General features: G+C 39.3%; 1 protein-coding gene across 1 annotated transcript in view; it reads left to right on the top strand.

Annotated features, from left to right (window-relative positions):
* Positions 1-27,764, top strand: part of LOC124156429 — a 130,492-nt gene that overhangs the window by 84,781 nt on the left and 17,947 nt on the right. The window contains exon 2 of the mRNA XM_046530982.1: positions 21,056-21,300. Coding sequence (XP_046386938.1) covers positions 21,149-21,300 — 152 coding nt within the window. The 5' untranslated portion in view covers positions 21,056-21,148. The remainder of the gene's footprint in view (positions 1-21,055; positions 21,301-27,764) is intronic.

The following is a 27,764-nucleotide window of genomic DNA, read 5'->3' as shown; positions in this document are numbered from 1 at the left end:
TTAAAAAAATGAATAGAAGCTACACTTTTTATCCAGACATGGTAAAAGGACGGAAAAACAGATGAGAAAAATAATTACGGAAAGGAAATGATTGTACATGCACTGAATATGCGGTAAATAAGAAATTCTATGCGTAGACAGTAAAATTCTTGCATCATAGGCCAGACAATAGAAATTTCTGATTTTGATAATTGAAAATGATATCGTGACTTTAAAAGGTTCAAATGGCGCTGAAAGTTACAAATCCTGTGAAATGACCTGAATTCAGATGCGCGGAAGTGGTACTTCATTGAATTAAAATACGCCATTGAATAAGAATACTTCATTGAATTAGAATACTTCATTGAATTCGTTGTACCAAACGCACCGCAGAGGCCACTAAAAATACATGGCCGAAAAAGAAGTTTTTTCAATTTCATGATGGAAAGCAACAATTAAAATGATAAGGTGTAATTGGAGTAGAAAATAACATTACGGAACAAACCATTAACATCGAGCGACTGCACAGGGAAACATTAAATTTTCTCGCGACCTAACTACGCTGGCATCAAGCGTTCTTAGCTCAATTCACGCCCACCGTAGTAGCCACGTGGCTACACCCTAGCGTGCTGGGCAGATTGAGGCTCTTGATGAAAAACTGCGCACAACTTTATTTTCAAATTGTCATAAATGTGCAGCTTAACGTTTATAAATTAATTTTGGGAGCCACTAAAAAATCCCACTTGATGAGAGAGACGGTTGCAAATGGGAATTGCAACATGAATGACTGATGTCTGTTAATGAGATAAAAGTATAATAAAAGTAAAAATAGAAGAACATCCAAGAGCAAATTTTAAATTTTTATTGCTTCACTTTTTTAATTAAAACTTCATCCAAAACTTTGCTTTCCCTGAGAGTTTTAAATCTTTTTTATGCTGCTATAAAGTGGATCACATTATAGGTATCTAGACACGTGATCGCTTAGAGTAGCAATGTGGCCATGGGCCATTACTACAGAACTGTTCGATGAACTAACTCATCCTCAAAATATTTAAAACGTTTTCTTAAGACGACCACAGGGGCGTTACACTTAAATATCTTCAAAATCGCAAGCACACATTTTTTTCTACGGAATGGGTTAAAAGATCATCTAAGTTCCGACGCTGGCGGGAAACGATATGATGTATACACCGTATTACAATAGGATAGTCTGAACAAAATCGACATTCTTCAATTTGAAACAAGGGAACGCCTACATAGAGCGATCGGCGGCTTGGCAAATAATTATAATTGGTATTTACTAGACATGGTAAATTTTTGGCTTTAGGTAATGTATACTCAGAAAAAAACTGATAACGAGTACAAGAGAGGGCCAAAAAGGCCGGCAACGAGATACACCCTCGGTGGAGGCGTGAGTGAGTTCGACGGATTATTCGTACGCAGGGCGATGCTTACCCTTCCGTCGATTTCCGCTCACAACAGACAACGCCACGCGTCGCCATGATAACGCATAAACACTGTCGTTCAGGATCAATTTCTCCGATGAAGCATATTCGCCATCAAAAATACTTAAGGTCGTCTTAGTAACCACGATGATATAAGCGTAAAGAGAACGTTTTGAATGGAGTATTTACGTAATGAAGAGAAATATAAGATTAATGACGGATGAACTTGTGAAATACAGCCGATTATTAGTATTTTGACCCATACCCTAGAATTATAGCTCCTCCCTTTCTGATTATGAGGGTTTGAACCCAAAAAACGTAAACAAATTAAAACAGCATTTCTTTAAAATAAACGGACTGGACCAATTAATACCGATACCCAGCCGCTGAAGTTAATTTCGAAGACATAAATCCAAAAAGCGTGGATCTATTAAATGTTATCACCTTTCAAGCGAGAGAAGGCGCCACAAACGCTCTATCCCCAAAAATCCAGCATTCGCATATTCCTTGAGGTATATATATAAAAATTCGACAATTCATACACATGTTCATATATTCATAACTATATGAACGCGGAATAACATGAAAGATAGCTATCACCTGACCTGTAATTTATTTTCATTAACAGCCATAAAATTAGATATTGCAAAACCTGGTCTTCTTTGTGAGGCGAGAAATGGCAATATGAACGCGAAATATCGAAACACAAAAATATCACCAGGCACGAAAGTTATTATCATTAACAATACACATAAAAATAGCTATTCTAAATTTTGTTTTTATTGTTACGGTATAGATGGCGCCACGAACGCAAATCAGCGTAACCTTTTCTTTTTTCCCCCCCGTCGTGATACTTTCTTCATCACCTATCCAGTTTATAGGAGATTAACATAAAAATGTAATCTAAGTGCAACGGACGTCCTCCGAATCCTCAGGTATTTCGAAATAAATATTCTCCAGCGAGTTGACAAATCTTGCTGGATCACGGCCTTGAGATCCCAGGATTTCTTAATTGCGTGACGAAATTTCTCACGCATTCCAGCCTCCAGGACCAGATTTCAAGGCCAGTGAATGAAGAGCATTTCGGTCCATGACCACAAAGGGACGCTGAGGTCATGGCAAGGCAGCGTGGACATCTCCTTCACGGAAGTTGACCGCTCGCCGAATTCCTCGTAACATCCTCCACCGTATTTAGACAGAACAGAGCAGCAATCGTGACTTGCATGATTATTTGCAAAGTAAGAGAGGTTTTAATGGAATTTTTTTAAGCCCGAAGTCCCCTTCACACCTTTCGCTAAGAGCACAATGGCGCTGACCCTGGATTTCTTTCCACTCTCACTTCCTTGCATGACGATAAGAGCTTCGACCGTCGCCTGCAAGGTGGCATTCTCGGCATAATCCAACCAATTTCAGGCCCAAAAAATCAATTAAAAAACTGTTGTCATGCTGATCTCAATTTTTAAAAATACAAAATATTCACCTTATTTTCTGTGTATTTATTGGAACTTCTACGCGCTTTAAAAAGAAATCTTCAGGTTTACTACAGAGGAAATTTTAAATCATTGTGGGACTAGAAATGGCCTATTAATATCCATTCCACAGCATAGGTTACAGCTTTACAGTGTCCTTACTACATTGGTATTATGGTTTAAAGTTGAAATTTTATTAAAATAATGAGTTCATTAATTACAAAACAAACTAGAGTAAAATTAAGCAAATTTTCTTAAAACTTATAACAAAAAATATGAATACCTAGACGATACGATTTTAGCCAATATGAAACTATATTTATGCAAACTTCTGGATTATCACTTATTAAGGGCAGCTAGATATGAATCTACTGCACGTAAAGTAATCATTTATGGATGTACCAGAAATTTCCTCCCCAAATAGTTGTTCCTTTTTATTTGTCTGCATTTGTCTAAGAGTGAGGTATTTTTTCCTTTGTCTAGAGAAGACACCTGTGTTGGTAACTATATGCACATTGTAAAATCCAATAAGTTTTCAATACAAAACTGAGCTCAATCATTTTATCATTTTCAAAATTTATTACTTAATATACGTAATCCTAATGAGATTTGGATATTTTGATATTTTGTATAAAGAATTTTCTATTGCTGTTTTATGACGAGTCATCAAATTACTGCAGATTAAGTCACAAATAATGAAAGTACTATGTGACAATAATAATAATTATTATTATTATTTCCCCGATAAGCCAATATGAGGCTCAATCACTGCGTATTTGTCAAGAAAAATGACCACTAGTCACTATACTCTTACAGCTTCTAATACTTGAATAGCTTTCCGAGAGGAGAACTACAGATATATGCTTCAGCAGTCACCAAGAATTTTCCCCTCCTCGGGTTCACATCTGGTTCTCATAAAAGAGCAAGCACTACCGATTTTCGCCATTACTACCACGTTTTAGCGTTTCCCAAACTATAATTTTTAGGGAACGTGGTGTCCTAGTGGGTAGAGCGATTGGCTACTGATTGAAGGGCCCATAATGAAAAATTACGGGAGAAGCGTTCGGGCACCAACTATTAAAAATATTCGAAAAAAGAGGGAAATATTTTAAACATGCCGAGGTAACTAGCCGCCTAACCCTGAATGTGCGATGTCACACGCTCGTGGTTTATCCTGGGGTGAATTCTATCCTCACCTATTCAAACCTGACTTCGGGCAGAATCACTGATTGTGAGTGAGTGAACGAGATTGAGCTTTCACGGGAAGCATGGTAGCTAAGCGGGTAAAACGCTCGGCTACTGATCGAAAGGTACGACTCCCGGGTGAAGCATTCGGATACCCCCAAACAAAATCCTCGAAGAAAGAAGTCGCTTGTGATTTCATCTGGAACGAGCTCGTTAGGAAACGCGCGGCAGTTTGAAATCAGCGTTTTTTTTTTGGAAATATATTAACATGGCCCCCCGCGTGGTAGAAATGGACTTTAACAACTAGGCTAAATCGGTCGCCATAATAGTGGTTCACACAAAGGTCGTAATATACTATTGTTGTAAATAATCAACCTTTATTTTGAAATGTGAATAAGGTGTGACTACAGTTTCCATTTGTAAGCTTAAGAGGAATACTTGATACACACAATTGCATTACGTAGGTACTCCTTATCAATATCTAGTGCAGATGCGCAAGAAAACTTTATTTGCAGGCTTTTTACATAGATGTAGAGATGATTTAAACGTGCTGGGTGATACCCTTCGCATGGGTTGGGTCTAGTATGACGACTTATCACATGTTATTAAACATGATCGCGAATGATTATACCTCAGGAATACCTCAAATTAAAGTTTTTAATATGTCGAAATGCACAAACATCTCGTTACAGCTTTAATATCCATGATGATACGCTATTCAATCATTGTCTTTGATGCACCAGCTTCCGGATAACATTGTAATTTAAAGTAGAAATAAACAGAAAAATGAATTAATTCATTTATTTTTACCAAACTCTTTCGCACAACCGACCAAATTGTGAAATATCAAAATGTTTGGTGAAATATATGAAGAACGTTTGGTAAAATAAATCAAGTACCTACTAATTTACATCAAAGTTTAAGTTTATTTAACAAAAATACTCCCTTACACCAGTTTGATAGTTTTAATCAAATTTTTTTTTCCGCGTATCAATACTACAAATAGGTACCTATATTCATCATATAATTCTTGAAACGATTGGTAAAACGAGATGAATTGCGTTGCTTCAAGCGTAAATGCGTGGAATAAGCTCATCATTACGAAAAAGTAATAATACTAACATTTTTTATTCCTGCGTTATTTTTTAAACGAGATAAACACATCGCTGAGAAAACACGAGCAGTGGAATCCGCGACACTACGCCAATCTTGACTTTTTCTTCAATAATGAGTCGCAAAGCACAATGAGAGAGCATTTCAGGGTCCAACCATCGTGTATCACTCCCAAAATATCCCACGGAAAGACATGAGATAGGGTTGACGGCGATACGCGAGGAAATATATGTTTAACGCCAATACAATAGCATTATAGTGTTAACAAAAAAAAAAACGATGGAAGCTACGATATGCATGTTCCGATTATTTCACCAGCATAAAATCCATTTCCATTAGTACGCGAACCGATAGTGAAGGAGAGCTATCGGGAAGCAGTTCTCATTATTTAGTCCGAATGACTATAGTTTAATGTAGAGAAACTCGTATCTTCCCAGAAAATTACGTCACTAAATCGACATGACCAATGCTAAAAGCGACAGACGAAGAGTGAGTAATCACAAGTATTCTGGGATCCTGCAGTCTCCCGAAAGTTTAAATAGGTGGGCGAATCAAGGTCTTTATTTGCCGGAGCCTTGAAGAATTCGAGATGGAGACAAAGAAGGAAAACAAGCGGGGGATACTACGGCACGGTGGGTTAGTTACTGACATCCTCGACAACTTAATTGAAATTCAGGATTATCTTCTTTTAGAAACCATTCGATAGCATGAACGATATCAAGAAGAACTTTTACAAATTCAACCTGAACGACGATGCTTAGTTTGAACGAGTTCGTACTTTTCTCGTACATTTCATCCTGAAATTGAAATTTTTAATTAAAAAAAAGTCATGAAAGCCTGGCGAGCAGCTTGGAGCCGTTCTGGCTCCCTCTAACGTCACAAAAGTTCAAGCAGTTTGGTAGTCCAAAGGACCTTTTGCACCGGAAACATATAAAAGAAATTAGAGAGAGAGAATTTCGAGAGGGGAGCAAGGTGGAGAAAGGATGCGGAGATTCGGGAGGTCGGGGATACTGACGCAAGGGTAAGAGGGAGTCAACCTCTCTTCATTCTTTCGCGGAGGTTTAGCTGCAAATTGCCCGACGCTGGAGTGAAAAGAGAAGCTCCACCGCTCGAGAGACACTCCGGAAAAGAAAGTGGACGAGGAACTGAGCGAGACAGCTGAGAATGAAAGGGCGGAGGGAGGATTTCGGCGTTTGCTCTCTCCAAGTCTCGATCGATATCCGAGCACAGGCACTCAACCATGACCAACCGCCTACCGAGCATCAAAAACTGCGGATCGCTTTACTTATAAATATAAAGGGGAAATTTCAAAGTAGAGGTGTCTACATCTACAACATACCCCGCAATAAGCCTCAATAGGCGTGTGGTAGGGGGTGTTACGACACCAGCCGTTTACAAATAAAAAGGATATGCTCTAATGAAATTGCTCCTAGCATTTATTTAAGTCCTAAATTATTCGGGAGAAAAACGAATTCCCATATCTATCCATTCGGAAAAAAATCTCTCCTAATTTATCGTTTCCGTCCGACCTGGAAATATAGCTCAAAATAGCTTTAAAGGGTTCAAATAAGACATTCTCCGTGTCCCTCTTCAAGATAATTATTTTCAATTGCTCAAAGCAATCTAACCTTCCGAGTCTCTCGCGGCATCCAGCCAAATTCCTGTAATTTTTAAGTACGCAAATAGCAGTTATGAGAAATCCCGCTGCTTTCCTCTGTATTTTTCACCAGTTTTATTTCAGCACCGGATCCCACATGCTCGCTACATACTCAAGGAGTGGCCAGACGAGTGCGAAATAGCACCTCTCTTTTACCTTTCCATCCGAAAATCTTCCCACAATACGCTTGTCGAATCCTAGTTTCTTCATGGCTCTGCCACAAATATTTCTGTTGTGCGCTCCTCACGACTACTCTAGCTAGTAAAAAGAACCATGTCAGGTCCGAAAAAAATATTTTTCCGAGTAAACGTCGAATTCCAATATCATTCCAAACGTATTTATCGTAAATATCACTGGCTATCAATTTCATCAACAACTTATAAAATTGTATAATAGATCTTCCGAACGCACGAAGAGCCTGAATTATCTTTTTAACGGCTTAACAATCGCTGCATTAAACTAAGCTCCACATATATAAACATAATTCTTTTGCGTATTAAAGATCAAGACCTTTTTGCTTATTAGAAATTGCTATAAAGGAATATGATTCTTAAACAAAAGCTAATTGTCGGTATTCGAAAAAAGTATTTCGTATCAGAGTATCATCTAGCTGCTTCATTAAGTGAATTCATAATAAAAATAAACGAAAATATTGAGTGATAGAGGATGTCATAGAATTTTATCCTCAGTGTACAGAATTAAACATACTTCTAAGCGAGGGAAAAAAACTACTTTATGTGTCTCGATAAATTCGGGGAGTTATACATCAGTTTCCAACAAATGCACGGTGGAAAACAATGATATGCCAGCCAGTCGGTAGAGAAAAGTAGTATTTTACAAATTATGAAATTTTGATCCGTCAAATTTCTTCGCTTTACGGTAAATAGTCCAAATTCTGGGACAACTTTCTCGATGGAATATCAATAAGAAGTAGACTTGATTGTTTCTGGCTTTACTTTGTGAAAATCCATTCTTAATAATAAAACGTTATTGTACTTTTCCACACGATTTAATTAATACGACCGGTTTCGTAACCAACGTAATAGCAACCAGATAAACAAGAACAAAATAACTGTTATTATAACGGATTATGTACCTGATGATGTCGCCTCTGCGACGAAACCGGTCGTATTAATTAAATCGTGTGGAAAAGTACAATAACGTTTTATTATTAATAAGAAGTAGTACCAATAACGTGCTGGCCATAATAAGGATCATAAGGTGATATTCGAAAATGTATCGTCAAAGTGTTTTACTGGCAATGCAGAGATAATAAAAAGGATGACTTTTTGAATCAATGGGGTCAGTATTATGCATCACACATTATCTGATGCAGAAACCCTCAAACATATGACGACTCTATCTTGAGGAGTCTACCCCGAACGAAATTCCCTCACGCTACGTGCTCCGTCGTAAATATCATACCGCATTACGCTCCGTCACGCGCTGAGGAGACCCATTTCCCGTAGCTGAAGATACATCTCACCGTTAAAAAAAATATGGAGTATCTTTCCCCCCACCACTGAAGGTGGTCGGTCGCCTAAGTGGGATGGGAGACCATAAAGATGGCTCCCATTACGCGATTAATGCCCTCACTCGAAAAAATTAGGGACCGCTGGACTCACCCCGGTGGCCTGCCTTGTCTCCACTTCAGAAAACCGCCCTCTTCACTGTAAGCCTCTCTCCCGCATCAATCGGTGGGCAGCAGCCGAGCGCGGCTCATCGTCCCTGTTCATTTACAGCTAACTAATTCGGTTTTTATTGCCTGTCGTTTTAAAAAGAGAACCGCAATTGAGCGCTGGGAACTACCCCCGCAGGCTCCGATTGAGCTATAATGCTCACCCTCCGCGGAGCATGCCGTGGATTTATAGCCGGCCCACCCCCGGGGTGGAGTGTGGGCCGCCTCGCTGGGTGGCGGCCGGTAAACGCCCGTTTTGAAACCACGGGGACGCCCGACCGAGGAGCTAGAAACGTCCACCCAGGGGAGCTTATACCATCTATTCCATCATGTAAACATAACGTTGCTAGGGAAAAATATTGGTCCCTACATAAATAACTCTCTATCCTTGTGAAATCTTTTTTAAGGCTTAATTTGGTGGAATTTTAACATTCGGTGGCGGTGGGGTAAAGTCCTCGCCTGCCAATCCGTAGGTCGCGGGTTCGAAACCCGCCTGGGTAGGTGATCCCTAACCAGGGCATGGATGTTTGAGTTGTGCGTTGTCGATGTTGAAAAACCTGTTGTAAAGGCCGCAATGTGCTGTCTACGGGGAAATGGGAAATAAATTAATTAATATTTTATGATACGTGGCACAATGTGGTGCAAGTTAGTTGTTAGTGTTGAAATTAGTTCAACAGCACATTGCAATGCTTCCACTGAATTTATTTTCACACGACGCGTTTCGCTGTTACAATACAACATTATCAAGTGGATCATGCGCAGACAAGTTCTTCTTTGAATATGTTCTACCGCTAAAGGTGAATGGGATATGGGTGTCGTGTCGGGGATATTGAAGGTTGTGGAAGAAAGGGTCGTTTTTTAGGCTGTCAGTAGGGGTAGGGGGAGAAAGGTTCAGGGTGAGTGTACCACATGCGCCTTCGCTGACGTTCTGAAAGTTGCGGTCATAAGGACGGAGTCCAAGATCCGGATGATCACCTTCTCTTGGGTGTTGACCCCGTGTCTGTCTTCGAATGGTCTTCAATGGGGGGAGGGTGATAGTGGTGAGGTTGTGTGCGTAGGGTTAGTGGCCTTAGAAAAAATTAAGAACCCTTGAAATCTAAGGGTTTTTGAGGGTAAAGGGGGCAGGTTAGAAAGTTAGGGTCCAGCCTCACATGCGGTGGAGAGCGTCGTCATAAAATAAATGCAGAGGAGATATTGCAATGTCTTATTTAACTAATAATGGAATTCTAACATTAAAAAAATGAAAGTTACCGGCAATTCACATCACGAGCGGTTTAAATGTATTCTCTTTTTATTTGGAACTTCCAAGGCCGCTCAAGGACACCGCGACCAAACAGCCTGAATTTCCTGAGCATGCTTTTTATTATATTTTGATTGTTTTGAACATTTCTTTGAAAATTTCACCAGGCCTACGCCTTCTCGTTCTTTTCCGACACATTGGTCCCACTTTATCCCATCGTTAATCACCCCCCTCTCTCTCCACTCTGCCTCTTTTCCTTCAGGATATTTAAACGAAATTTTGTAGAAATAGCCTGAAGATGATAAAAAATGTATTGAAACCGGTTGTAGAGTGAAATTTTAAAATTTGGGAAAAATTGTCAGTCACTTTTAATTAACGAATTTTCACGACGAACTTGTTCTAGATCACTAGCGTTCACACGTCTGCGCTCCCCATGCGCAATTTCATGCAACAAGCTGAAATCCATGTCATGAATAGATTCCTCAGGTAAACACTGCGACGAAATGACGTCAGTGGTACGGGTTGTTATTTTGGCCCTCTGTTTCAACGGTGAAGTGTAATCAGGGGCAGATCCAATTACATGGGACACCGAAAGGCCCTACGTGCTCGGTTGACTCACCGCAAAATCAATAAACATAGCACTCACTGAGCACGCAGAAGCAAAAAGATGCACGTCCATCACTGAAATCGAGTGACTTTTGCAAGATGCTTCCATGATTAGAAAATCTCGAAATAATACGTGAAATGAAGCATTCAAAAAAGATTTTATCAAATTTGGAACCGGTTGTGAAGTGAAATTAAAGAATTCGTGAAAAATTGCAAGTAACTTTCAATGATCTCCTTTTCAAGAGGAGCTTATTCTAGATCACACACGACTTTGCTTCACGCCACGCACCTCTCACACATTCACACGCCACACAACTCTTCTTCTTCCGAAATACAAAATCTAATTATATAAATTTCCCTTCGAAATAAACTTACCGCCACACGTCAAACAATGCTTACGAAAACAGAATCAACGACCTTCTCGATCATACCATATCATGGAAGTAAAAGGGTTTGTTGAATGTGAGAGGGGTCAGAGATTGCGTGTTTCAATAATCGCCGCATGCTTAGGAAGCTGCACGAAATCTTTCTTATCCTTACTCCGAGATATTACTACACCGCAGTAATTCACGCATAATGAGAGCGGATGGAAGTGATTTCCGTGGAGAACTTTCAGTAGTAATGGTTCTTTATTGGGTGCGCCTGTAGCTAAGTCCATTTTGCACCACTTACTACCGCAAAAATAATAAGTAATACTAAATTTAAAAAAACAAGAACAAGTCCGAATTTCCAAGTATGGTTGGAATAATTTACAAAGAGAAGCAATTAAATTTTATTAAAGAGGTCAGTTGAGAGTAAAAATCTGATGAGTTGAGTGTCATTGAGTTCGGGATTGTCTCCTATCACTTTACCCCGAGGTCATCTCTCGATCGTGCGACCGGATATCTTTCACAGTCCGTCAAGAGATGTCGCACTGTTAATGGACAATCGCAATTTTTCGCACTGGGGCTGAATTTTCTTTTCCGGGAAGAGGTATTAATGGGTTAGCACGCAGCGCCCTATCCTCAAACGTGCTAATACGATTTCCTCCCGGCGACAATTCCTTCAGGGTGTCTCCCCTTTACAGACTTCACAGGTTTAATTTCACGAAGTTCGTTGTTTTGGATCGCAAGCCATTGGGTCTTCCAATTTTGTCTAATTATTTTTCTCATGGCATTCCCCAGAAACTTTCAGGTTAACAAAGAAAATATAGTGCTCTACAAAATAAAGCCAAATAATGAATCCCGACGGAATGTTTATTCATCTCATCCCAATTACCCCTGAAAACAGCACAATAAGGTCTTTACATTAGGTGTTTAAACGATCAACAACTGACGGTCACACAAACCCATGTTCTGGAAGGGGCAACCTGTCCAGGAGGGACTCGAACCCGCGACCTTCGGTATGGTGGGCGAGGACTTATTCCAGCCGCCACCGAGGCCGACAACTACGAAAGAATGATCTTCTAACCTCAATATTTTTATACAAATTGAACTTGAATTATCATTGTAAACAGTGTGACGCTCTTGCATACTGTGTGATAAACCGACATACTTAGGACAGTAATTCGGTCTAATTCAACTGCTTCAGGCCCAAACTCAAGGAATATCATCGCTGTCATTTTGGGAGAAATGAAGCACTAATAATTTTCCACTTAATTTGTTGTTTAAACCCCACCGCCACGTCATTATCAAAGTTTAAAAAAATCGAACATCTATACCTTTATATGTGCCTTTGTAGGTAATGGCGCGGTAGCGTTTAAATAAAGACGAATATTACACGTACTTCATATCTCTCACCATCACAACATTAATTCGGCCCGGGACACTCTGCAATATGTGATAAAGGAAATCGATAATTTTATGATGAAAAAATGAAATGACAGAATTTATTTTTTTACGTAGTCCACGTAGGGAAATTCCAATTTTCTTTAAATATGCTAAAATAATTTACAAAACAAAAAATCGTGGGAACACCGCAATTCTCACCTTCAGTGTTATTTGGCCGAAGAGAATCTCTGGATTTGATAGATCGCATTAGTTACTTGCACTTAATTCTTCCCGCGAGTTAAGGACCCTACATCATTACCCGCCGACCTCGATTTGCTCCGTTAAAAACCTATTTCAACCAGGGCCGCGCGGTCTTTTTGAAGGAGGGCTGTGAGTCGCTTCGCAGTCATTACCGTACCCTACAGACAGCAAAACTAAATGAGATGTACGGAGAGTTTGCCCTACATTCTCTTTCTTCTTCTTTTACAAATGAAAGAGACAATGACCGTGTTGAAAACAAAAACAAGAATAATCCACATAAATTGCAGATACGTCTACTTAACGTAGGGGAATGTAAAACAAGAATTTTTAGACTAAACTAATAAATAGACCCCTATAAAACGAATATCTTGGAGGCAGATCAGGTAGATAGAATAGGGATGAAGACTTATGTAAGCAGATAGAATTATGACTTCAAGTACCTATTTCGTTAATGTTTTCACTCCCTTACATTCTACTATAGTTCTATATTCTGAATAGAACTATATAAATCCTCTCCCAGGGCTACCACCTTATCGTGGTGGAGAGGTTTGAGTGCCCCAATGACCCGGAGAGCTATGCTGGCGGGAGCGTATGCTCCTGGTAGGGCCACCCAAGCCAGACAGGTCGAAGGGTAGGGGACTGACTAAGTGTAGCCCACTGGTCCTCCAGGTTGGGGGTTGTGCGACAGGCCGGTAACCTGCCCATGTAAAACCTTCTTTAACTCATAAGCTTCACAGAGAGCCTCGGAATAGGTTAGGATTCAACAGACGACGACTAGGCAAAAGTAAGGACATGAATACGGGTATAACGGATATATTAAACATAGCCACATGGAATGTACAAGGCTTAGGCAATCACGAGTTAGAACTTAACAACACCCTTAAAGAATACAAAGTGAATATGGCGGTCATCACTGAAACAAAGAAGAAACTCAAAGGGACAAAAGACTTGGAAGATTACGTAATGATATACAGTGGAGTTGATCAGAATAAAAGAGCACGTTGTGGAGTGAGTGTTTTAATAGACAAAAAATGGAAAAATAATATCAGGGAATACACTTTCATAAACGAAAGAATAATAACGGTGCGACTCAAATTTGATAGGGGTTATTTAACAATACTTGGAACATATGCACCTGAAGATGGGAAAAAGGAAGAAACGGAGATTTTCTATGAGCAATTGCAAAAAGAAATAGGGAAGTTAAATAACAGGGACTACGTAATAATAGCTGGTGATCTTAACGCTAGAATTGGGAAAGAGCCAATTCCACAATTGATTGGAGTACATGGAGAAGACCATCTGAACCAAAATGGAAGTAAATTAAGAGAATTTATAACTTTCAACGAATTAATTTAAAAATCTGGAGCGAAGAAATAGCACAGGCCATCGAAAATAAAAACAAAGCATACAGAGAATACCTACAGAGAAAAACAGAGGAAACGAAAGAAAAAATATCACAGGGTCAGAAACCGCACGAAAGCAATAATAAGGAATGCACATATGATATCATGGGATAGATTTATAAGTGGAGTAGAGGATGATATTCATGGTAGGCAAGAAATAGCATATAAACTGATGAAACAACTCAACAAATCAGAGAAACATACTGCCCAACTAAATGTTATACCGAAGGAAGAATGGATAGAACACTATAGGAGATTATGGTATGATCCAACATTAGATGATACGATCAACACTACAGAGGAAACAATAGGAGTTGACCCTATTGATTTGAAAGAACTAGAATGTGCTCTGAATAAGACAAAAAATAGGAAAGCTGCTGGCATAGATGGAATTGAATCAGAGCTGATAAAATATGGAGGTACATCCCTACAAATAAGAATCCTCCATCTATACAACATGTGTTGGAAAAAGCTTGAAATCCCAAAGGATTGGAATGTGGCGAAGGTTGTTTCATTGTTTAAAAAAGGAAAAAGAAATAATCCAGAGAATTACAGAGGTATAAGCCTACTAAATACTGCATACAAAATTTACAGTAGAATAATAAATACTAGACTACAAGCTATCTCTGATGCCATTTTATTAGAAGAACAGGCTGGATTTAGGAAGGGAAGATCTTGCATCGACGATGTTTTTACTTTAAAACAAATAATTCAAAAACGAAGAGAGTTCAATCTGGAAACGCATCTGGCATTCATAGATTTTGAAAAAGCATTCGATCGTGTAAATAGAGAAATGTTATGGTCAGTTATGCAGAAAAGAGGGTTTCCTAGACATCTGATAAAAGCTTCCCAGAGTCTATACAGAGACACCAGAATTGTAATTGACACAGGGAAACAGATCACCCAAGAAATTATCATTAACCGAGGAGTTAGACAGGGTTGCAGCCTATCCCCAACCTTGTTTAATCTATACATAGATGACGTTCTAAGAATGTGGAAAGAGAATAATGTATCACCAGGCATAGAAATAGGACCATCTCAATACTTAAATACGATGCTGTTTGCTGACGATCAGGTTATAATACAAGATAAAGAGGACAAACTCCAGATGGCAGTACACAGACTACACGAGTTGAGCAAGCTATACAGCCTGAGAATTTCAAAAAACAAAACAAAGACTATGGCATTTTTAGGAAGCAACCCGATAAGAACAAAAATTGTTATTGAGGATCAAGTCCTGGAGCAAGTGTCGCACTTCCAGTACTTAGGATGCGACATAACATATGACGAGGAAAAAGATATTATAAATAAGGTTAACACTTTCCAGAGAATATGTGGCACTATCAGAAGAACTCTAAAGAACAAAACAAGAAAAGAAACACAAATAAAATTTTACAAAGTGATGGCAGTCCCTACTGTACTCTACGGATCAGAATGTTGGGTAACAAAAAAGAAGGAATTAAGGCAGATAGAATCGTCTGAAATGAAATTTTTAAGATCAGTTAAAGGTTGCACAATATTGGATAAAATAAGAAACACTCAAATAAGAGATGAACTGGGTGTCCAAGCAGTCACTGACAATTTAAAAGAATACAAACATAGATGGAAAGAACATTTACTTCGAATGCCAAATGAAAGAATTCCAAAGCAAGCAATGGAATATCAACCATTTGGCAAGAGAAGTATAGGAAGACCAAGGAAAAGATGGTGATGTGGAGCCGGAACAGGCTTAGTAGCCTAATCCTGGAAGGAAGAAGAAGAAGAAGAACTATATAATTAGTCACAAAACCCCACAGATGGAAAAACGAAGATTGTCCGCAGTGATTGACCATTTAAATGAGAATTCCATCCGGGAGCAACCGTTTACGGTTGTGAATGGCTGGAAACGTTTTCAATAATTCTTGACCGAAGTTTATGGCCAGTCATTCGCGGTCGAGAAAATGACTTCGGTAGCGAACGACCAAAAGATTGTGTCTTTCGTAGGAGTGAATCCGTTCATCAATCAAACATACAAAACATCTCGATCACGCATTCCGATCGCTCACGACCGACCCATCACAATCCCCAACCACTTGGCCCTCACATACTTCCTTTTTCACTCCCATGAACGAGTCCTTCCCTCGATGATCGGCTCCTCCTGAACGAGTTCATGAACCAGAATTCCAATGATGTCACCTACTCATGAAAAGCGGGCGGCAACTCCCGCGTATTTTAACTTCAAACATGGAGAAAATGGATGAACGCCTAAGAAATATTTTTTGTCGCGACTTATCTTCCCCTCCCATCTGGCGAATTTGTTTATAATAAACGAACGCCTAAAATATTTCTAAGCTGCTATCATCCTGAACTCAGCCCGACTATGCTGTGCTCTAAAGGTTGCGAAGGGGGATTGGTATTTTCACGAAAACCTATGAGGATAAGTCTTCTTCGTCCGTCTTCTCAGTTTTTACCCCAAATTTCATCGAGTGAGATTTGATACTTACAAGTCACTCAACGAAAAGGGTTATTTGGGTTTTCCTCAAGGTTCCGTTTTCCGTAGCCGAAGGCGGAAATGAGCTCTTTCACTCCATTAGGAAGTTGGGACACTTGAGTGAAAGGTTCCAGCAAAATTTTCACAGCTATGACGAGTCGTCCACCATTCATAAGATTTTCAAAGGTTTTCTGAGCGTCTATATGAATTATTTTCTGTCCAAATTTCCATGAATACTCCTCCGAAATCGCAGTACGGATTTCAACCATGTTCCGCATGTATTAAAATAAAGGAAGCTTTGGAAATACGAATGCAATTTTTGTAAACGCAGTAGCACCATATCTGACTCCGGGTCCGTTGAAATGCATACCAAGTGTTCGTTTTTTTAATCAGTTATTAGCTTCGCTTCTTTTATCATTCTTTTTCTACTTAAAGAAGCTCGTTCTCGAGTTATTAATGTAAACTAACACGATATTCGACTTTGTTCTATAAACATAGATGAAAGCAGTCAAAATTGGAATTTATAACAGCCCCACTTAACAGTTGAAATTTAGCAAAAATAGAACAAAAAACATAAAACATATTTCCACGCAGTTGATAGACGTGTGTTCTGTCCAATAATTACGAATGATGTCAAACCTTGTCGTGTCATTCTAAAAGTCTCACAATTACCATTCCTCATTAAATTTTATTCCCTGGCGTTGTCGCCCGCCAATGCGTAAGGGAGACGCCACAACTTTTACAAAATGCATTCGAAGTCAGGTTGGATTACGAGCCAAGGACGAAGAGGGGCCAACGTCTTCAAGATCGCCGAGAAGAGCTTTTAAATGACGATGCAGCGACTTGACGAGCGGAGACGACGAAAGTGTCGCCGTAAGAAATACGACTTCTACGACAGTCTCAGGAATAATTTTTGTCAACGAATCCGTGGGAAGACGCAGCGGCCGTGAAATAACTTTTGGGATATTTCCGTTGCTCAACAGATCTCGATTACCATTTTTACGCCTCTAAGATTCCAAGAGAAGTTTGGAAAAATTCTGGAATCCTCATGGTTAACAGCTTTTCTTTCCTCTGCATTCATTCTTATCTTCGAAATCCGCTACCAGCACTGAGATTATCTCCCACCCACGCAGAATAGTGATACCTTTTTGATGAAAATTTCTGTCAAAAAGACATCGATGGTGCTTCCTTATTTATGCCGAAAATGATTCAAATTTTAATATCACATTTATATATAACAGTTAACCATTCTGATTCGAAATAGGTATCACAGTGAATTACCTATATTAAACCCAAATTTAGCAATCAATTACACAGAAAAAACTATAAATTTTTTTAAGCCCAAATTTGACCAAAAAAAGGGAGATTTTACTGATAAGACTTGTCCATAAGTAGCGATGGTATCAAATTTTGAGACGAATCGTAATTTTTTTGACGCGACCTTTCCATAATTTGTAATAAAATTTAAACATTTTATTACACGAAAAATTGATATTTAATTGCACAGTGATATTTAAACAATACGAATTTTATATCACCAAAAGAATGAAGGGACAAAAGAGATGTTCGTGATATAAATTCAATATATTTTTGAATTAGCAATAGCACATGGTTCTGCTCGGATATAGAATGCAATATCATCGACCAAATTTTACTCACAGTTTTCGTTATCGGCAAGTAGAATTTCATTTGGTTTCAAAGCAAATCGCTGGAGATGAATTTCAACGAAATAATTGCGTGCTCTCAACTAATTTTCCGCACTGTACGCCTGGCGTCCTCATAATTTAGCGTGAGCCTGGTAGAGCAGTGGTTAAAGCGCTTGGCTGCTGATCGAAGGCTGGTTCGAATCCCGAGCTTCTTCGCACACCCACAAGCCATAACATCGCGAAGTGCGCGGTGGTCTGAGGAAAGGAACATGTAGTGGATTGTATATTTCACACGCCCGAAGGTTCGTTTATACTGAGTAACATGTTATATTAACAAGTTACTTATAGCATGTTTTACGAAAAAGTTACAAACCCTTGTAAAATGTCACATGGTGTTATAGAACAAAAATTCGTGTTATAAAACAAGTTTTTTGGTTTCCCGCTTGGTGTTTCCCTCTTCACTAAGCTCTTCGTTTTAATGGAAGCCCAAACCTCCCGATCCCTCGCAATGCTACTCCTAGCGTTGACTCCTCCTTTGCTCTTTGAAATATTATGGCAGTAATGTAAGTGTATCCTATTACTTATGTTTCCCTGCAGTAGCCTTTGCTAAAGAATACCTGTAGTTTAAAGTGCAAGTGAATCCTAATATTGATACTCAAAACGATATTTTTATATTTTTTATGGTGTATTCGACATAGATTACTTAAGCTCTTTTTTTTTAGAATAGAGCAATTGTGTTAATTCTTACGCAACTCCCTTGTAAACTTGGCGCCCCCTTCCATCTCCCCTGGACCAACTGGTCGCATTAACAGATTACAAGAACCTAAAATCAAGGCACTCATTTAAGGCTATTGATATAGTTTTAACTATTATGTATAGGCAAACCAGATTTGTTTAAGATTACACATGTTTTCACGCGAAATGCTTCCTTGTCTTCAATAAGTAGGTACAATAATGACGACAGTTTACTAAGCCTAAGAATTAACATAATTCTCCCATTATTAAAACGAACTTGATGTAATTCACTTTGAGAATAATGCAACACAAAAAAATTGTTTAAAATATCTGTACTTATTAAGTATAAATGGTGGCGAATGTAATAATTAAGATTAGAATGAATGTGGACGAATAATTACAATTGTACGCATTTGTGAGAAAACTATACAGATGAGAATGATATAAAAATTTTGATAAATTTATATTACAATCATTATACGTCAAATACGTGCAAAGGAGAAAGCATAAAAAAGTCTAAATTTGAAAAATGGAAAGAGAGCTATTGATCGTTCCCATGGGCTAAACCATCGGGCAAGAAATCTTTAACTCCATACATAAGATGACGCCTATTTCACGAAATTGAGCGACTGAATATGAATTTACGTCACCGCACAAAAAACAAAACGGTCGAGTAAAAAAAAAATTAGATAAAAATATAGGGAAATTCCCATGCGTTAGGAGAAATGCACATGATGATTACTAAATTCTAGATCAGATATCTTATACCCTGCGATTCCGAAGTCATTCCCGCTTCAGGATGTCAAATCACGCTCGGCTTTCCCGACCCGTTGTAGCTCCCTGCCGTCCTAAGAGGTTTACGTCAATTACGGCGGGGAGCGTAAAACAACGCCAAAGAGAGACAGCGGAAAAAGATTGAACTACTTCAACATGCCTCATGACCAACCTGTCTGGCGGCAATTTGAAATCAATATCATCCAGCGCAAAACATGAAGCTAATTCGTCATCGTATTGTTTGCGACCTAACTCCCTGAATAAAACAGCACTATAAATCGTTTAAAAAACAATTTATCCGTCAGAGCTTGCATGGAAGCAGAGCACAGTGTGATCGAGTCCGTAACCAAAATGTTCATTGGTGTAGTATGAGTTTACTCAGATGCTTTACAACATAGAGAAAGAAGTCTCTTCTGACACATCACTGCCGCCAGATCGTATTTAGTCTTTTATCGTGACTGATTAAATATATTTAAATTAACAGTATCATCTCGAAAATTTTTGGGCATGCAGAGTGAAAGGATATTGAATGAAAAATTAGCATTCTAAAGTGGTTACCATATGGTATTTACTCACAACTACTTTGGGTATCCTGTAACATTTACAAGTGGTGGGCCATCCGAAAATCAGTTTAAAATATCAAAACTTCAACCGCATTCCAGGATACAACTCCTAGGAGTCAGATGTCACCACGACGAATTTTTAGACATGCCCACCATTTCGCGAGTTAAGAGTAGGTCCCCGAGAAGTAGCATAATACTAGAGATGGAAGGTCGCGGTGGAGGCCATTATAGTAGGTGTTGTCAGGACAAATCGCTCCAGCTTGACGGGTATTACGCAGGTCGACATTATAGGCATGAAAACAACTGACACAAACAATGAACGGGAGAACATTGAATTAAACCATGTAATACTGAAAGTTTTCTCCCTGTAGCATATTGCTCCATCTCACAATTCAATTAGAGCCCCGAGTGAGGATTCTGAGGTGAATATACGAAACACAGCCAAGTACTGGGTTCCGTTTGTGAAAAATGACCAAATCCATGGAGTATGACAAAAACAAAATTACCACGAGTGACAATAACGCACAGTTCTGTTCAAATATTTTTCTTTCTATTACTAAAATGCTGACAGTTTAAAAACTTTTGCATAGGCTGGAGACAGTTTTTATCCTGAATTGAATTTATGAAATAAACATCGCTGAACTGAACCCAGTAACACACTCGCGCGCATTGGGAGCTTCTACGACTATTCAGCTATCATGAAGGAAAGCCAAGACCACGCCTTCAATACCTTAATAGTAACAAGTAAACCGTACTAGATCGAAAAATGTATCTCATCCGATCGCGCGTCCTTTTTTAAGAACATCACATAGTATATGACCTTTAGAAATATTTTTTTCTGGCGCGACTTGATTGAACTTGGTTACCATAGTGAATTACATAAGTAAAAAAAAATATTCAAAAACACAAGCGAATAAACCCATCGTTTAACCTTTTAGTTCAACGTCGGATGGTCGTTTAACTAAATTAAGCAGAATTGTAAGTTTTTTCATCTTTTAATTGCGTACTACTCACCATTCTGCTTCGGAGCTCCGCTAAGTCACGGCCAAAATCCTCCTTATCTTCTTTTTCCTTCGTCTTCAGGCATTCCAAGAGCATCAATGTCCGACAGCTTCGCCGGGCGAGCGCCGTCAAGGGTCGGCACGCTGGGATAACGCGGTGGAGTCCTCCGTGGTCATGGACCAATCGCCGCCGCTCCCCTTTCTCCTCATCCTCGCCCTCTTCTGTGGACAAGCGGTGGTGGACGGCTCACCGCAGAAACCAGGCATCGCTGCCGACCAAGGGATCGTCATACTTCCCGTTGACCCCTGCGAACTCCTGTCCAGCAGGTAAATTTCTCATTCACATTAGGTACCGTGGACGCAGAATCAGTGTCGATCTTCGCCAACAACGTCTTCTGGTGAAAGTGCTGCCCACCACCGATGGAGTCGGCTAGCGGCCGTTTGCTCCCAAAATGCAATTAAATACTTCCATTGCTGATCCTTAATATTAGAAAATTTGGAAGCACCAGAATGTTTTGATAATTCCTGAGAGATGGCTACATAATTATCAGCGCAAACATTAACCGAATGAGAAAGGAACACTGATCAGATAATTAAAAGATATCATGGTTGTAACACAATACATGTTCTACAACGTAATCAATGGGGAACATGCATGAAAATTTTCAAGTTACTTCGCCTCATTGAGAAGAAAATTTTCTCCGGAGTCAAAATATATTAGCCAAAATTCTCCTAGTACTCCACAAACGCCATTAAATGCTATTAAAAAGGTCTGCAATATCGTTTGAAGTCACGTGACCTGAAACGCCTTCTGACGCCATCGCACGGTAAACATTTCACGTCGGAAGAGAGTAGAGCCTTGACTGCAAGAGTTCGAAGAAAAATTATCGTCGAGCTTTTTTGTAGTTTTTCTAAGGACAAATTGACTTAAGAGGGATTAATATGGCAGTTTACCTTTGGTCGACTCCCTTATGGCGGCTGATTTCCTGAAAAAAACAGTGATTGCTTCGTCACTACCGCGATGCGTGGATTAGGAGCAAGCAGGTAAATAGTTATGCGATTGATAAAATTTATACTACGAACGTTTTTAAATATTTATTTATTATCAAGTAAGATTTAATAGATCCATTGCTAGCTAAAAAAATCCATATTATCTATTTACTTAGTAACCTCCCAATCGGAACTTAGAAAGTTTTGATATAAGACACGGTCTCAGGCGTTACTTTGCGGAACTGCTTCATCATAGAATAAAATGAAATTACTTTGCTCTATTCCACACTTTACTTAAAATAGCACGACCCGAGTTTCAGCATCTCATGCTATCATCAGGTGCTGAAAAGTGAGTCGGAATTTTAGGTTTAGCTTTGACATGTAGCGAACGCTATGGGCATCGCAGTAATAAATACGAAGTTTACCTTGCCAAAAGCCTCATATTTCTCGTATATTCCTTATTTTCCCCGTGGTTTAATCGTAATAAGCATTTATTCTCGTGAATACCCACCATCCTTAGTATTTAATCCTACAATGGGCAGGCTGATAAGCACATTTCTAGGGTTGTTTATTAAGTGAAATAAGTAATAAATCCTAAATTTTGTTGGCCGTCCGAGAAAAACTGGCGACTCCATGAAACCCTGCAGTAACCCTGATTCAATAGGGTACTTACGTTAAGAATATCTTGTTGACAATACAGATGAAGTATACAACTCCATTCTGTAGGTCATCAACCACTTTCTTCTCTTATTTATGTCCTTACGGTCACAAGCAAAAACCTTCTCCGGATTCTATTTATCTGGATCTACCCAAGGCTTTTGACCGAGTGAGTCATGCTTATCTTGTAGCTAAGCTTGGACCTGATGTAACTGGATCACTGCTCGGATGGTTTGACGACTATTTGCATGGTCGCTTTATGACCGTAAAGCTTGCGGGAGCTGAGTCTGCTGAGTTTGAAACTTCTTTTGGCGTTCCTCAAGGGTCGCTGCTAGGACCGATTTTATTTTCCATTTTCATAAATGACTTTGCTGATATATTTAAAGAATCGAGTATATTGATGTTCGCTGATGATGCCAAAGTATATAGAGAAGTTAAGTCCATGCACGATTGTGAGTGCCTTCAAAGGACCTCAAAGAAATTTAATGTGGTGCTAACGAAATGGAATGCTTTTGAATGAGTCCAAGTGCACAGTGGTTTCTTTCAACAGATCCTAGTCAACCTGTCTCTTTGATTACTCAATTTATGGGAACTCTCTCAGTAGATCCACCTCTGTTAATGTAGTGATACTCAGTCCTGAAGATCAAGTAAACAAGATAACAAAAAAGCGAGCTTAGCCCTTGGATTCATTTTGAGAGTATCAAGAGATGGCTTCTCTGTGTGGGCGTTCAATACTTCGTTTGTCCAGCTTGTGCGACCTTTGCTGGAATATTGCTCTCCCGTATGGTCACTACATATAGTTGGTCTTACACAGGACATTGAACGAGTTCAGAATCGCTTCCTGAGAATCGTGGGACTCCGACTGGGATTTCCGTTAAGGGATGTTCCCATTGATAATCTTCGACAGCAGCTTCAGCTCTGTCATTTGAGTTCCCGACGGCGGATCGCTGACCTGGTTTTCTTAAGAAAATTCTAACTGCGGAATTCGACCCCCTGAGCTGTTGAGTAGCTCCCATTTTCGTTGCTGTCGTTCGTCCCGATCCCAGGACCTGTTCGAGAGGGGCCACCATTCAACAGCTTATGCCTACAACTCCACTCTGCCTCGGCTGCATCGCTTGGGAATCAGTCTTCCACAAAATGTTGACTTTTTCAGCTCGAGTTTGTACAAATTAAAAAGGATTTATTTGCAAGTTCTAAATAAAGACTATTATAAGACTGTTACTATGAAGTTTACAAGTTATAGATCTATTAAATCTTTGTAGTCATAACCTGCATATTTTTGAGTTGTTGCCATGCATTGTTTAACAATTTTTATGAAATGGTGTTGACCGTTGAACGAAATAAATAAATATTTTCATTTAATCTTTCCAAATATCCCCAAACAACCCCATTTTCAACAACACCCTGGCAAACAACATATTCAAAATCTGCAGTTTGGCGTAAAAATAGCCATTATTTTCGCCAAATTTGAGTTTGAGCCACTACTTCCACATATTTTCTATCCACTTCCTCAGTCTGTCATCAGTGCCGAGACGTCACGCTCCGATGAAACCGTGTTTTCAAGCAGTCGATAAAAATTAATTTTTAAAAACTCATAACTCAGCTAAAAAACATTACTCGTACGCGAAATTTTCGGTGAGTACACTTGAGGTAGTAACCTTCTTATTCCAGTACTTCATTACGATGGAAAATTTGGTTGTTCACATTGAGTTGGTAACCTTTTTCTAGCTGCACAATTTTTTACTCTTTCTTGAGTGAAGTATTAGCGGGATTTCTACGGGTTAAATTCGCAGCAACATCACCAACGTTTCCTTAATAAGAATGAAATAAGTTATTAATACTAAATTTGGTGAAGATTGGACGAGAATTGTAGATTCGATAATAGTATACAGTTGCCAACGACTCTTCTATCGTTATCAGGGTGAATGCATAAGTCTGACTCTACAAAAATTATTGAGATGAAACTAAAAACAGAAACACCAAGTATGTTCATCCTGAGGTTACGGGTAGACACTGGCATTGTGGAACTTCGTATTTTAGGTTCTAGTTTTCGACGTTGCGATCATTAGTGCGCTGCCGTCGTCATTACTGGTCATCGCTGGCATGTACTGCTAAAAAATAACTAGGCAAACTGTTAGGGAGTACCAAAGACTATATACTCCACTGTGTCCTCCGGCACTAATTTTATAGCTCCAATGTGATGACTGCAATATCTGTTACATCTAGGAAAAACTGGACGGAATTTCAACATCTGGACCTAGGAACGTCGTTCATACTTTATCAACAACAACAAAACCTCACACTTTGCCAAACATCTTTTGGATTCCGACCACACAAGCGATTTCGAACCGATGATCCTACATAAAGAAAACAACGGCCCAAGGCTTGACGTACTCGAGCAGTTTGGAAATTTTAGTGGGCCAAACCTCACCCAATATCACATAGTTAATGAGCAATGTCATTCTCACCATTCACTACTGTTCAATTTACTTTCCGCGAAACCATTACGGATACCACTCCTTCCCCCTATTTTCGTCATCCCACACCAACCCTCGGCTACCCCGTGCAGTGACCTATCAGCGACGTACTTCCCAAACCGACCTTCCCTTCTTCCCACCCTTTGCCCACTACCCTCTCCAAAAAAACCCTCCCCCAATCCCCCCTTTTCCCCACCTCCACTTCGACGCCCCTTTAACTTCTTCAAATTCTATGTACAAATATGTGAAATTGCCAGATGATGATACGCTGTATGGAAACCGGCCGCAAATATATTTTATTTTGAGGAACAGCAAAATCTTTTTCTTACCCTTTGCGTATCATGAAGGAATTCCACCATGTTACGCCACCCACCTCCGCACTTTGTCATTTATTGACCGAAATTTGCTTCTTTCAAACAACTTTTATGTGATGCACCTGTAACAGACAGGACAGGAAAGGTGCACTAACACAACAAAAAAGTGAAAAAAGTGGTTCAATGGTACTGTTCGCTCCCGTGCCGAGTAATTTCAAAGCCACCACGGGAATAATTGACGCCGCCACAGTCGAACTTATGACGCGATTTCAAACACGGGAGTGCTAAGCCAACGATCATTCCGTCGCATGATCGTTGCTCCTTATCGGCAGGAAAGATCTTGTCAATTCGGATTAAAAGAAGGATTTCTATCATTTTCTATCATCTTTAAAATTGGATTCTTCTTATTTCTAAATTTGTCTCGATTAAAAGTATTTTTATCAAGCCTGATCTCAACAACCCCCCAAGGAAGTCAGTCCCAGAAGTTACTGTAACAGCAGATTAATTTGGCGGTATTGAATTTTTTTAAATTCACCAGGAAAGAATTAGTTCATATTTTATTCTCTTTCTTGTCTATATCTCAGTTCATTTCCCATATATCCCTACGGCACTTACAATACCCTATACTGGCACCTTTTTCCCGTTAATTTAATCGATCGAGTACGCGTCCCTCAATGTCATCATCATCATTATCAGTTAAAGTTAAAATAAATAGAAAAAAGATATCACGTATAGTTTTATGCACACGCATTCGTGCAGAGTTAAGCAGAAAAAAATGGGCGACGAATGTGAGTACCCCGAGACCGGTGGAAAATGCAGACAGGTTTGTATACTATCAATTGGCCACGAATCAGTTTCCATTCGACGGCTGCAATTAATATCAGCATATTTGTTACTTTGTTTTTCAGTGGAATGAAATTAAAAATAATGAATTAAGTGACGCTTCACAGATTTCTAATTTTGACCACCTAGGCTTCAGCTACTCCACAATCGTCCATTATCATCAATACAATAACCAATTTCATAAAACTTGCAAAATTGTTGTTTTTTATCCTTCATCGCCTACTCCATTAATCTCATTGTTAGTTAGTTAGTTATTTGTTGAAATGACACATTGCAATATTTCCACTTATAGATTTTATTTACACTACGCGTTTCGTCGTTACAGCGACATTTTCAAGTGTGAAAAAAGTCTTAAAGATTTTCCTTATATATCATGGTGCTTGAGGGGAGGGTGGGAGTAAGATGGAGAATGGGGTTTGGGTGACGAGAAGCGAGCATATTGAAGGCTGTGGGGGGGGGGGGGGGGGTTGGAGGGTCGTTTTAGGGTCTCGAACTGAGGCAGGGTGAGGGGGAAGAAAAGAAAGGTTCTAGGATGGGTGAGGGTACCCCGCACTCATTCATTGTCTTCTTTCGGGTTGTGGTTGTCCGGATAGCGTCCTCGCCCAGATGATCTTCTCCTCCTGGGTAGTTGACCTCGTGTCCTTCTTCTACTGTTCTTCGGCGGTGTGAAAGTGGGGGTGTAGTGTGGAAAGGGTTTGTACAAAAATTTTTTAAAAAACCTTTGGATATAGTAACGTATTTTTTTCTGGGTCAACTGTGACGGTTGGGAATCTAGGGTCCAAACATGTGTCAAGAAAAAAGGGGGGGGGCGGCTGGGAATGACTTTTGGCATTTCATGGGAGATCTGTATTTTGTATGTGTCTATGTTTTTGATATTGTATCGCCAGTAACGGCGAGGGGTAATGAAAAAGATTTTCGTTCATCAATGGAATCTTCATCTGTTTTAACTTTTGGATTTCTAAGATTTCCAGGGAGTCTAATTTTTTCCCTTTTATTTCCGTGTGGAGTATTTCTAAGTCAAAGTTTCAATAATGATCTGTTTCCAAGAGATGTTTTGCCACCATAGATCGGTCGTCCCCTTTTTTCTAAGAGCTTTTATCTTTAAAAAGCTCTTAGAAAATCTTTAAGACTTTTTTCACACTTGAAAATGTCGCTGTAACGACGAAACGCGTAGTGTAAAATAAATCTATAAGTGGAAATATTGCAATGTGTCATTTCAACAATATTACGAACTTCCACCACATCGTGCCTAATATCATACAAGATAGTTAGTTATTGTTGTTTTTAGGGTGCGTCGACATCTTAGGTCATTTTGCACCGCATCATTCCATTCGTAAAAATTCATTTTGGGAGGATCACGTCATAAACCTGAACCTGAAGGAATCTGGATATTTATTTCCTCGGAATATAAAATAATAGGTGAGAAAAATGTGTGCATGAATATAAACTGTGTAGCGGGGTTAGATTTCATTCAGCAGACCAATAGTTTTCAGAAATTTTATTACCCGAC

The sequence above is a fragment of the Ischnura elegans genome, chromosome 3 (genome assembly GCF_921293095.1).
Source record: "Ischnura elegans chromosome 3, ioIscEleg1.1, whole genome shotgun sequence".
Classification (NCBI taxonomy): domain Eukaryota; kingdom Metazoa; phylum Arthropoda; class Insecta; order Odonata; family Coenagrionidae; genus Ischnura; species Ischnura elegans.
This window is presented reverse-complemented; position numbering and strand designations above follow the sequence as displayed.